The 13752-nt window shown below is 42.7% G+C and overlaps 1 protein-coding gene and 1 long non-coding RNA gene across 3 annotated transcripts in view; one reads left to right on the top strand and one right to left on the bottom strand.

The window, feature by feature from the left end:
- The window catches only part of rad50 (RAD50 homolog, double strand break repair protein), a 201992-nt gene that overhangs the window by 68499 nt on the left and 119741 nt on the right, over window positions 1-13752 (top strand). For both annotated transcript variants that reach the window (XM_085995845.1, XM_085995844.1), the window contains 3 exons: window positions 484-649; window positions 4379-4572; window positions 6553-6759. In XM_085995845.1, the coding sequence (XP_085851971.1) occupies window positions 484-649; window positions 4379-4572; window positions 6553-6759 (567 nt within the window). The remainder of the gene's footprint in view (window positions 1-483; window positions 650-4378; window positions 4573-6552; window positions 6760-13752) is intronic.
- LOC147114192 (uncharacterized) overlaps window positions 7415-13752 on the bottom strand; it is a 41699-nt gene continuing 35361 nt past the window's right edge. The window contains exon 3 of the long non-coding RNA XR_015079369.1: window positions 7415-7799. This is a non-coding gene — a long non-coding RNA (uncharacterized LOC147114192). The remainder of the gene's footprint in view (window positions 7800-13752) is intronic.

The raw sequence follows: 13752 nt of genomic DNA, 5'->3' as shown, positions 1-13752 counted from the left end.
TTCTGCACAGCAAAATTAAATAAATACATTGAAATAGGAATTAGCAATTTCCTTTGATTCTGCTGTTTCTTTCTCTTCTCTCCCCTCTGCCTTTCCTCCCTCCACATCCAGTGCCTCATGGACTACTAGACGGCCAGTATACTGCTCCCAATCTGGGGACAGCAATTTATTTCTATAGTGGGGCTTGTTTCAGTGTCATGGTGTATGAATCATAAATCTGTTGGGGAATTCGAGTACAGTAATGGGAACTGATTGTAGTAATATTCTTTCAACACCCAGCTTCCAAAAATATTCCTAAGATTTAAGTTGCCAGTTCTGATTTACAGATGATGGTGTGCACCCCCGAGTTAATCTCCTGTTAACCTTAGGAAATGAGCATATTCTTCAACGGTGGAATCCGTGTTTCTGCCATCAATACCTGTTAAGATTCTCTAATAATACTAGCTTTTATCAATGACATATGGCGTCTGCTTTGGCATTCAGCTTTTCCAAGGGACAGACGAACAGCTTCAAGATAAGTACCGCAATCACCAGAGAACAGTGAATGAAAAGGAGAGACTGCTGAATGATCATCAGCGTGAGCTTGTTCGAGTAAACCAGAGGTGCCAGAAACTCAACCGACAAAAGTCAGAGATGCTGGTTGAACAAGGTACAACAAAGGAATTTCTGTCTGTCTTTCTTATCTTCATTGTCTGCCTGTATTGACTCCATTTTACAGCCTCTACATTAACTCGTTCTGGTATATATGCAACTTACTGATTTGCTCCATGAATTAGTTTGAAAAATGTTTTTGCCTTTTGCACGTTCTGATGTTTCACTGTTTGCATCTTCAACATAAGCCCATTAGTGAATTGCGAACTACTTTCACCTGTGTGGCCTTATGTGGAATGTGCAGGGGAGATTATTACCAAAAATGAAAGCGCCCGGAATTGAAGGTAACCTTGTGACATGGGTTGGTAATTGGTTGAGAGGTAGGAGACAGAGTAGGAATAAAGGGAATGTTATCTGATTGGTGGGATGCAACATGCAACAGGGCTACGGACCAAGAGCTGGGAAGTGGGATTAGGCTGGATAGCTCTTTGTTGGCCGGCGCGGACATGATGGGCCGAAATGGCCTTCCTCCGTGCTGTCACTTTCTATGATTCTATGATGTGATGTTCTCCAGGGGTCTGGATTCAGACACCATCTGGAGTACCGCATTCAGTTTTGGCACCGAACCTCGGAAATATATATTGGCCTTGGAGGGGGCTACAGTGCAGATTCACCAGAATAGCACCAGAGCTTAAATGGTTAAATTATGAGGAGAAGTTGCACAAACTTGGATTGTATTCCCTTGCGTTTACAAGGTTGATGGGTGATCTAATCGAGTTGGTTAAAATGATAAAGGGATTTGGTTGGGAAACTTATCCTTTGGTGGGTGAATCAAGAACAAGGGAGCATAAGCTTAAAAGTAGAGCCAGATCATTTAGGTGTGAAATTATATAATACTTTGGTTAGCAGACTCACTGAGGATCACTGGGGACTAACACGTCCGACGAATGGGACATGATGGTGGGTGACCCAAGTGCATTATTGTGGCTTTGCACACCTGTACAGTTGATCTTATTGGTTGATAGATACTGGGGGAATCTGAGGCTCCTGGTAGATGCCAGCGTCAATCTGAACACAGTCATTCGGGACTACGTTGAGAAGAAGCGAAAAGCACTCTGCTGTCATTGAAGAAAGACTAACATAGACTAAACTTGTGGCATATAAGACGCGACAAGTAGTTCTCTGCGGATCAATGCTAAAGATCCAGTTGTGCGGTGGTTTTAAGCCAAAAAAGGTAAACTGGAAGAAAGGAATAGCCCTGACCTATACAAACATGTCACAGAATAGGTTAGAAGGGTAGAAGGCTTGTGGCCAAAGCAACTTAAATGATGACCTGGATTAAACAACTGTTGGTGACTAAACATGTTGCAGGACTTGATGTCTAGAACATCCGCGTGGCTAGGATATTGCAAGCTGCCTTGTGTAAGTCCATCCACCATGCTGAAAGCTAATGTCTGTTCTGTAGCTGCTGCGGAAACTTGGGATGACAGCTGCTGGAATTTGTATTTAACGAGGGTGCAGGAACAGGGAGACCCGGGGGGTGTATGTACACAAATCTTTGAAGGTGGCGGGACAAGTTGAGAGGCTGTTAAAAAAGGATATGGGATCCTCGGCTTTACTAATCGAGGAATAAATACAAAAGCAAGAAAGATATGCTAAACCTTTATAAAACACTGGTTAGGCCTCAGCTGGAGTATTGTGTTCAATTCTGGGCACCACACTTTAGGAAATACGTTAAGGCCTTGCTGAGGGTGCAGAGGAGATTTACTAGAATGGTACCAGGGATGAGTGACTTCAGTTATGTGGAGAGACGAGCAAAGCTGGGGTTATTCTCCTTTAGAGCAGAGACGGTTAAGAGGAGATTTGATAGAGATGTTCAAAATCAGGAACGGTTTTGATAAAGTAAATAAGGAGAGACTGTTTCCAGTAGCAGAAGGGTCGGTAACCAGAGGACACAGATTTAAGGTGATTGGCAAAAGAACCAGAGGCGACATGAAGAAGCATTTTTTTTTTTACACACTTTTGAGTTTTTATGATCCGTAATGCACTGCCTGAAAGGGTGTTTGAAGCAGATTCAATAGTAACATTCAAAAGCGAATTGGATAAATACTTGGAAGGGAAATAAATTACAGGGCTATGGGGAAAGAGCGGGGGAGTGGGATTACAGGAAACTTTCGATTTACCGGCACACAAATAACCGGAAACCTCGGTTAACCGGCAAAATTCAGGAGTAGGCTTTACTTCATATTGTACTTGCATTCCTCCATCTGTTGCTGTGCAAGGGTGTGGCTGCAGCTGTTGCTAAGCTACAGAGACGCTTGCAACTTGTGGCCATTGTTCTGAACTTGTTGCTAAGCAACAGGGTTTTTTGCTTTATACGGAGCTGTCAGCTCTCCGTAACTTTTACTATAGCGTTCGGTTATCCGGAATTTTTGATGAACCGGCACCACGTCGGTCCCGTCTGTGCCGGATAAAAAAAAGTTTCCTGTAATTGGATAGCTTTACCAAAGAGCCAACACAGGCACGATGGGCCGAATGGCCTCCTTCTGTGCTGTATCATTCTATGATTCCATGATATGAACTTCTGGAAGGCATTTGATAAAATAGAGGCCCGTATTTTCCGATCCCTACAGGTGTGTACGCGCTGTGTACACACCCGTAGGGGCCTGGCAAGTGCCGGTTTCGGGCATGCGAAGTGCACGCGCTGAAAACCGGCACTTCCAATCGGTCAAGAATCCTCTTGACAGAGAAGGGCCTCTGCGGGTGGAGAGTTCCGCTTTCTGCAGAACCTCCGCCCGCTGAAAATCTTTAAAAAATCTTAGGCCTGGTTAAAACAGGCATAAAGCCTGCTTTTACCAGCATAAGAGTTTAAAAAAGTAAAAAAAATAGTTTTTTTTCCACTCATTTATAATTTAAAAATACTTTTAAAAAAGGTACGTTTATTTTTAGCCCTGTAAAAAAACTTAAATTTTTTTCAAAAAATTAAATTTTCGTTTCAAATATTTAATCTAATGTAATTTTAACAATGTGATTTAAAAAAAAGTTATTAAATGTTTTAGTGTGCTTTTTGAGTGATCCCCATTCATACTTTGACGGGTCTAAGCTGAGAGACCTGTCAAAAGTGTGAAGGGAGATTCCCTTCTTCCGTTGGTTCCCCATGGCCCACGTGATCCCAGGGATGCTTGCGAACCGCCTGGGATACCTGGGCCCTGCGCATTTTATCGAGAGGCCCAGGAGTGGAAGTGACCGGACCTCCAGAGCCCTCGGGTAAGGGCGTAGACTTTTTCCAGATCGGAGGCATCCACACGCAGGAAGCCTCCGATTGGAAAATACGGGCCAGAAACTCTACCTGTGTGTATTCCTCAGGTTCTCAATTTGGAAACATGCTGATAGGTTTGCGTGTACATCAGACACCTGGAAAAGCCCCCCCGCCCCCTCCCAAATAAAAGTACAGGACAATGTCTAAGTAAAGCAAGTTACAATTGTATACGTGTATGTAAAAATGGTGGTTAGTTGCTACATTGCCTTAAGTGATGTGGCAGAGGAAGTAAATCTAGAATTACTACTTCACCAGTTTTTAGCCATTAGATGGTATGAGTGCTATTTATTTTAGTAATACATTCTTCCAAATGAGGAATTTTGAAGCGAATGCTTGCAAATTTCTTTGAGTTCTCAAACAACACAGTAGATTGTAAAGAGTTGTATAATTTTATTTGTGAAAGTAATTGATCTTTTAATCAGTTAATTTCTCCCCCCCCCCCCCCCCCGGCACATTCCATGCGTTTAGGACGACTCCAGCTCCAAGCCGATCGTCAGCAGGAAAACATTAAAAAACGAGACTCGCTGGTCCACGCTCTGGCACTGCAGCTCGAGCTGGATGGTTATGAGCGAGCACCATTCAGCGACCGCCAGTTTGACAGTTTCCGTCGACAGCTGACGGCTAGGTTGGAGAGAGAGAAAGAAACGGTCAATCAATTACTGGTGAGAAGTTATTTTTTGACAAAAGCTTACTATTTTCCTGTGTTCTCGGTTTTGGGTCTGTGGTGTACTTCTGTCGCATTCAGACCAGGATAATGTGGACCATCCTGGTTATCAATCCTGTTCCGTGGTTGGCTGATGGGTGTGCTTCTGCAAGGCAGGGATTGATCCGAATCTTACCAGATGTATCAAATGTATTGTTTTGTGGCCTGCAATTAAGGCCCCTATTTTAGCCTGTCAATGAGCTGAGAAAAAATAATTTAAGCTTTTAATTTGTATTGCTAATGTTTCCTCTTTGCAACAACCACAAGCAAAAATTTGTAATGTGATCTTTATTTAAGTCAAGTGTCCCAGACAGTATTTATCCCTTAACCAACATCATTGCTGATTGTGTTTGTGGGAGCTTGCTGTGCGCAAGTTGGCAGCTGCGTTTCCTACATTTACAACAGTGACTACACTTCAGAAGTATTTAATTGGCTGTAAAGCGCTTTGGGACACCCTGAGGTCATGAAAGGTGTGTAAGGGGTGGTGTGTGTGGTCAGCTTTGCCTCTGACTCCCTGAGTGGTTCGAATCGCTCCCACTCCCTTGGTTCTAGACCTGGACTTATTTGGGGGTTGTAATGAAATTGCCGCAGACAACTGAGTTGGTGAAAAGAACTTGGATTTTATTTGAGACAAGAAAATATACACAACACAATAAATCTTATCACTCTGAAAGGGGGAACACTTCGGAATATACGAGGGAGAATGACAATAGACAGAATACTTCACCCCTCCCAATCCCACCTTACTAGCTAAGTTGAACTCCAGAGGACCAGGAAATGCTCACCAAACACAGGAATAGTTTGTAGAGTGGGAAAAACTTGCAGAACTTCGGTTTCTTCCGAGTTGGTTTCTTGTTGGTTGCGGTGGCCCAGTATTACCTGGTTGTTGGTAATATCGTTGGTTGTTTGTTTCTTGGGCCCTTGGTTGCCGCGATTCCTTTCCGTTCTCCTCCTGTTGTCCTTTCGTCCATTGATCGTCCCGAGGCTGATGTCTTTCGAATGAGCTGTGCCTCTGTCTGTGTCTGTCCGAACTGTACTGCTGCCTTCAATTCACTGGCTGCTGTTTCAATTCTCTGACTGTTTCTGTACTGATCGAACTCATCGAACTAACTGATTTCTTGTGGAGACAGGTCTTTAGTTTATACTAATTATAAGGCCTGCTTATCTGCCTGCCAAATCAGTCTCGGTTCATTGTTAAATTTTGGGCGGGCTTGTTAACATTGATCTGTTCAAATTGTTTAATTGGTTTCAGGATGGCCCCGGCGATTGTTTAACCTCTTGTTTAATTGTCAGTTTTGTCCTTAGTCTTTGAGTTTCCTGTGGGGCCCTGAGATTCTTTGTTGGTTGGCTAAACGATTTGGTTTATGCATGACTTGGATGGGTTCTGTGAGGCTGTTCTCCCGTGGGTCTATTGTCAGCATGTAAATGTCTTGATAGGGGCTGAGTGACGTTTACAGTTCCCCAGACAGTTTGATTACCTCGAATACTCAAACTGGCTACTGCATAGGTAGATCCCAAATTCTTTGTTGCGGCCTTTCACAGGCCTGGGCATGCCTTTTAAAATAGCCAAATCCTGGGGTTTTGACTTTAAGCTTTTTGGCCCAACATTCTTTTAAAACAGTCCAAAATCTCTTCTTTTCTTGGTTTGGGGGAATCTGTAGAATTTTGTGAACCTTACAGGTGCAAGTCTTTCTTCCCTTAACACTAATTATCTTGTAGTCTAATTTGGAGCTAGACATTAAAATGAAGTTTGCTTCAGGATGAAATGTAGATTAATACATGATTATAAATGCTATCAGTAATTTTTTGTTTTGGAAATATGACCAGGCTGTACTCTACTTGGCTAACATTTGCTCCTGAATTGTCCAGAGCATTCGTATGCCCAACGTAAACTGCTGCAATCACTCAATCATTTTTTGTTTTTAATTTATCTCCACAGGTTGAATATGCAGACAAAGAAGCAACGAAGCAACGACAGATTGACGAGATGAGAGATAAGAAGACGGGACTGGAGCGAACAATCGAACTGAAGCTCGACATTCAGAGCAAGAGGCAAGCTGAGCTGAAGAATGTGAAAGTGGATCTCCAGCAGCTGGAAGGGTCTTCCGATAGACTGCAAGAACTGGACCAAGAACTCAATAAAGCGGTAAGGCAGCAAAGGGACTCCGCAAAAACATTACTCTAAGTCATTTGTTAGTCATTCCACCATGTGTATTTAAATTCAGTCAGGAAAAACTACTGTTGCGCAACAAATTTCTGAATTTAGAAACGTTTGCCACCGAACACAAATGTTAGGACTCGCTCATCGGTAGAAAAAAAATATACAGACAACAGCATAATGTTTTTGGAGCGAGGCAGTTAAAATCTTGCAAAGAATCGCCAAATGATCTTCAGAACGGATATGCAAACATAACTGAACAAGATAAAATTAATTTGACCCAATTATTATCTGTTTTCTTATCTTCTACTTCTAGCGCAAGCCCTAAGCACTCAACATGGTAACATTCCTCTGATAATGAACACTGTGCGATTCATGAATGGTAAATCCATCAAATATGTAATGGAGTGTTAATCAATTTTTTTCCTCTTTCCTACACTTTCACATCAGTGAATTGAGTTGGAAATTTATCCTTCATGCGTAAGGTATTAACTAGTTCACCTACAAGCCAGCTTACTTTAACCTATTGCAAATGATATTAATACTTACACAAGTCCAAAGCAAACACAACTGGAATGTAATACAACACTGAGTGCAATGCTATTACTTGGTAGTCCTCACAGATAAAGTCTGACACAGATGCATCAATTAACACTACTTTATTTAAATTAACATCATTGAATGCAGATAATACCATCGTAAAAGTCAGGTACTGAGAATTACAATATACATCATGTCTGCCGTAACTAGGTTCTTGCTTACTGACATCCTTGCAGATTTACACGTATTGTGCAAGATTGCAGTATTGCTTAGCAAGTTTAAGTTTACAGTTTCCATTCAGCATGTCACAAATTCAACATTTTGTTATTCCCCTGAAATAGGAATATAAAATATACAACCGCTTCCTTGTTGTCCACTGTCTGATGTAACTGTGCCTTTCTCTCGGATGTGCTCATTGTCTCCTCTCTTCAGTCATCTTCTCCAAAGGGAAACACACTCAACTAAGCAGCTGCTGACCTTTTCTTTACCTTGTGAAATGCAAAAACAAAGCATAGGAAAGTTCTTGGTTTCATCTTGTAATTTTTTGCTTTCAATGTTTTGAAAGATAATGGTGCAGGAAAAAACTTTGCAAGCTTTTCTGTAGCTTAGCACAAACTATTGCTTCAGTTGTAAAGTCTTCCTTTGATTCAGTTTGTAGCTTACTGCAGCTTGTGTCAGTTCACTGACAGTCGACTGGATCTTTGTCCGAGACCGAAAATACTGACATTTTTAAAACGGAAGAACAATACTGATGCATTGCCCAACATACTGGGAGGTAATTTGTAAATACAGACACTAATTAGAATAGAGGCACAGCAGATCATGAGAGGCTGGAGCTGGCTTCTGCAAAGTCAGAAAGAACTGACTAATCCCCATACATTTCACACTTTGCAGATTTTACCTATCTAGCAGATAACCAATACTTATATAAACATCAATACTTGCTGTTCTGAATCATGTCCAGTTCATGCCATTGGCAAGATTTAAGATCTGTTTTGAAAATCATGGTTCCTTTCTGTGATGCTCATGGTATCTAGATACATTACCTTCTCATGGTGCATGACTTCCAAAGTTGTTGCAAATTGAACAAGAGCTTCATACAACTCTCTCTGGTGGAAGTCTTGCCTTGTAGCAAGATTGGCTCAGAAGTCTCAAATGTTATTTTGGTCAGGGTATCAATTAGAAGCAGGGTTCATTAAACCTTCCAGAGATGTACTGACTGAATGACTTGCTGTGTGGACTCAAGTTCCAGGAGACTCGGAAGGTCCTTGGTGCCAGCATCGACTGGCCTTAAAAGCAGATGTGTGACTAAGGCTTCTAGGTTATTGACTAACAATCTTTCAAATGTTGGCTTTGCGCCTGGTCAAGTCAACCGCTTTGAAACTGATCTGAGATATAACTCCCAAATAGCACTGGTACTGATGGTCGTTGGCGAAGTTTGGCCGGTGGCATGTGACATTGCAAATACGGGACTTGGTCACTTTCTGAGGACCCGCTGATCAGAAGCTCCGTGGAGTTCCTTGGATCTATGTTCATGAATATCACAACACTCTCAAAGCAAATGGCTGTCGTCCAGCTGCTTTCAGTGGCAGCCAACTTCAGTACTGATGCAATATAGAAACCAGTGACCGAAGCAGTACAAAAGAATATAGTATGTTTGGAAAAAAAATCAGGAAATTGGCTGTTTCATCTTTAAATTATATAAATAATTTTAGACACGGGGTGGTGTCATACCATTAACTTTCTTTTCCCTACAATAACTTTCCCACCCTTGAACCTGGCAGCCTTCCTACTCATCAAGCAAGGGAACATTTTTTGTGTGCAAATTTATTCTTGGATTATTTGGTGGTGGAGACCATCAGCACTGAGCCCAATCCTCTTCTCACCCATGCATTTTCCAGAATGGCTAAATTGATAGTGATTCGGAGCAGGAACTTGGCAGTTCTCTCATTGAAACTTTTATTTTCAACACTTTGCCTACTTGAACAGATTTGTGTGCACCTTTGGAAGTGTCTTAGTGAGTTCCAGTGAATGTTGAGACATACCAACCACCCCCACACACCTCCCGCCAATGGTGATGAGTGTGAAAGGAATGGCTTGGACATTATTGGGATGCTTTATGGTGCTGGTGTGGGGTAGTGCCAACCTGGTGCATCATGTGGCAGCCAGGGTGTACAGCGTCAAGTGAAGTAAATCTGGCTATGGCAAGGCCACCGCTGGCGTCCCGGGCAGCAATGTGGTCAGGTGCTGATGCCCTGTGTCCTGTGCAGCATCAGTTGATTGCGGAGAAGGTTGGTGCTGCTGGTGTGCCTGGTGATGTTGTTGTTGGGGCTGATCGTGTTGGGATTCTGAGGACCAAGGTGAGATTTTTCCAAGGGCACCGATGCTGCTGGAATAGATGGCAGTTGAAGTTGAGATGACAGAAGCGATCTGTCAATGGTGAGAGAGGTTGCTCCGAGGAGGTGACAGTGCATAGAGAATTTATTCCAAACACTTCCAAACTGCATAAAGCTCAAAAGTGTCTTCCAAATCCTGAAGGCTCAAGCTTCTGACATTGGCAAGTGAATAGCTGTGAAAAGGTAGCTTTTATACCACTTTTGCAGCTGTCACCTATGCACAGCAATGGAGAGTCATAGAGAACACAACACACTTACCTGACGTGATCCCCGAGCGACAGGAACCTTGTGGAAAAGTTGGAAAAATGGCTAGAAGGTGGTAAAATGCTGTTCAACTACCTTTAAAGACCCTCTTAACTATCTCAATTGGCTGGCCCGCCGCTTAGTGCCGGGTCTGCAAAGCGCAGGCAGACCCCGCAGTTGGGAAACTGACACGGAGGCGGGTCCAGAGCGGGTTTTGACAGCGGACCCGCCTCCGAACCCGCCCTCTGAGCGCCGGCAAAATTCCTGTGTGTGTGTGTTGGAAAAGATTGCCCAGTGGGTTAAAATTCTTGTGTGTTTGATTCAAGCTGTGATTGGGTTTCAGATCCAGATTTGAATCCAGGTGTGAGTGAGATCTGTGATTGGGACTCATGTCTGAATGTACCTGTGATTGTTGGGGTAGGGATCTGTATTTAAGTCCAGCTTTAAGGAGTGTCATAAAGGAGATGAGGGAGGTGGAGAGGTCGTCTTGCACTGTTGGTTGTAAGTTTTGGTCTCCTTATTTAAGGAAGGATATACTTGCATTGGAGGCAGTTCAGAGATGATTCACTAGGTTAATTCCAGAGATGAGGGGGTTGACTTATGAGGGAAGGTTGAGCAAGCTGGGCCTATACTCATTGGAATTTAGAAGAATGAGAGGTGATCTTATTGAAACATATAAGGTACTGAGGGGGCTTGACAAGGTAGATGCAGAGAGGATTTTTCCCCTCATGGGGAAATCTAGAACTCGGGGGCACAGTCTCAGAATAAAGGTCCGCCCTTTTAGAACTGAGATGAGGAGGAATTTCTTCTCTGAGGGTCGTAAATCTGTGGAATCCTCTGCCCCAGAGAGCTGTGGCGATTGGGTCATTAAATACATTTAAGGAGGAGATAAGACAGATTTTTACAAGATAAGGGAGTAAAGGATTATGGGGAGCGGGCAGGGAAGTGGCTTTGAGCCCAAGATCAGCCATAATCTTATTGAATGGCAGAGCGGGCTCGGGGGGCCAAGTGGCCTATTCCTGCTCCTATTTCTTATGTTCTCATCCCAGGAATCAATCTGGTGAACCTTCGTTGCACCACCTCTAAGGCATGTATGTCCTTTCTCAGATAAGGAGACCAAAACTGTGCACAGTACTCCAGGTGTGGTCTCACCAAAGCCCTGTACAATTGTAGTATGACTTCCTTACCCTTGTACTCCAACCCCCCTTGCTATAAAGGCCAACATGCCATTTGCCTTTCTAATTGCTTGCTGTGTCTGCATGCTAACTTTCTATGTTTCCTGTACGAGGACACCTAAATCTCTTTGAACACCAGCATTTAATAGTTTCTCACCACTTAAAAAAAAACTCTGTTTTTCTATTCTTCCTGCCAGTGAATAACCTCACATTTCCTCACATTATACTCCATCTGTCACCTTATTGCCCACTCACTTAGTCTATCTATATCCCTTTGCAGGCTCTTTGTGTCCTCCTCACAGCATACTTTCCCACCTGGCTTTGTAACTTGGATACATTGCAGTCAGTTCCTTCATCTAGGTCATTAATATAGATTGTAAATAGTTGAGGCCCAAGTACTGATCCTTGCGGCACCCCACAGTTACAGCCTGCCAACCGGAAAATGACTCGTTTATCCCTACTCTCTGCTTTCTGTCTGTTAACCAATCCTTTATCCATGTTAATATATTACCCCCAACCCTATGAGCCCTTATGTTGTGTAGCAATGTTTCATGTGGCACCTTATCGAATGCCTTTTGGGAATCCAAATACTGTATACTATATCCGCTGGTTCCCCTTTATCTACCCTGCTAGATACATCCTCAAAAAACTCTAATAAATTTGTTAAACACGATTTCCCTTTCATAATACCATGTTGACTCTGCCAAATCATATTGGGGCAGTAATTCCTCCCCAAACGCATGAGTACGGAAGGGGTACTCATGCGTCTGGCCGGAGGAAATGCCGGTTTTCAGCATGCACAGCGCATGCGCTGAAAACCGGCATTTCCTCTCTAACCCAAGAGGTAAAGAGGCTAGCGCGTGCGCTGTAGGGGGCAGCGCGTGCGTCTTGGATTTCCTCTGTTTTGGGGGATTTGCGCATGTGTAAAGGCCTCCGGTCTTTACGCTTGTAAAAAGCACACGTAAGTATTTATTTTTACAGGTAAGTGGTGTTTAATGCAATTTAGAATTTTTTTTCCACAGGTTTATTATTTTAAAGAATCTACAATAAGATAAGTTTAGTTTTAGACCCTTTTTATTAAAAATTTATTTTTTTCAAAAAAAAATTATTGTTTAAATTATTTTTAAAAACTTATTTATACTTAATTTAATGATTGGGATGCTTTTTAAAATTTTATTTAAAGTTTAAGTAGTGTTTTGGGGTGCAGTACTTTTCATGAGTTTGACAGTTCTTACTCTCAAACTTATGAATGAAGTTTCCCCTCCCCTGATTGGCTGAACAGTGCTCACCTGATCCCAGCTGGCACATCGCACTAACTACGCCGCTGGGTCAGGTTAGCACAGCGCGCCGACATCAGAACCGGGCCACTGAAAGGAAGTCCACTGCGGGCCAGGTTTCAGATGTCGGCGGGCCGGGTAAGTGCACATCGGGGGCTTGCACGCGCGGCAAGCCCCCGACACCAAGTTCTGGGCCATTATGATTTTCTAAGTGCCCTGTTATCACTTCCTTAATAATGGATTCCAGCATTTTCCCGATGACTGATGTCAGGCTAACTGGCGTGTAGTTCCCTGTTTTCTCTCTCCCTCTTTTCTTGAATAGCGGTGTTACATTTGCGATCTTTCAATCCGCTGGGACCGTTCGAGAATCTAGGGAATTTTAGAAGATCACAACCAATACACCCACTATCTCTGCAGCCACCTCTTTTAGCACCCTAGGATGTAGGCCATCAGGTCCAGGGAACTTGTTAGCTTTTAGTCCCATTAGTTTCTTAAGTACTTTGTCTCCACTGATATTAATTACTTTTATGTTCCTCACTATTATTAGTCTCTTGGTTCCCCACTATTTTTGTTATACTTTTTGTGTCTTCTACTGTGAAGACAGATACAAAATATTTGTTTAAAGTCTCTGCCAATTCCTGATTCCCCATTTTAATTTCACCTGTCTCAGCCTCTAAGGGACCAACGCTTACTTTTGCTGCTACTCTTCCTTTTTACATACTTGTAGAAGTTCTTACAATCTGTTTTTATATTTCTTACTAATTTACTCTCATTCTATTGTCTCCCTTTTAATCAATTTTTTGGCCATTCTTTGCTGGTTTCTAAAGCTCTCCCAATCCTCAGGCTTACTACTATTCTTCGCAAAATTATAAGCCTCTTCTTTCAATCTAATACTATGCTTAACTTCTTTAGTTAGCCATGGATAGATCAGTTTTCCTGTGGAATTTTTATTTCTCAATGGAATGTGTATTTATTAGAACACAAGACGCAGGAGTTGGTCATTTGGCCCCTCGAGCCTGCTCCGCCATTCAATTAAAATCATGGCTGATCTGACCTTGGCCTCAACTCCACTTCCCTGCCCGCTCTCCATAACCCTTGACTCCCTTATTGTTCAAAACTCTGTCTATCTCCACCTTAAATATATTCAATGACCCAGCCTCCACAGCTCTCTGGGGCAGAGAATTCCACAGATTTACGACCCTCAGAAGAAATTCCTCCTCATTTCCGATTTAAATGGGTTCCCCCTTACTCTGAAACTATGCCCCCTAGTTCTAGATTCCCCCACGAGGGGAAACATCCTCTCTGCATTTACCCTGTCAAGCCCCTTCGGAATCTTTTATGTTTCAATAA

The sequence above is a fragment of the Somniosus microcephalus genome, chromosome 8, assembly GCF_052327205.1.
Source record: "Somniosus microcephalus isolate GS21.2 chromosome 8, FLI_Smic_1.0, whole genome shotgun sequence".
Classification (NCBI taxonomy): Eukaryota; Metazoa; Chordata; class Chondrichthyes; order Squaliformes; family Somniosidae; genus Somniosus; species Somniosus microcephalus.
The sequence above is the reverse complement of the archived record's forward strand: the minus strand, read 5'-3'. Positions and strand labels throughout refer to the sequence as shown.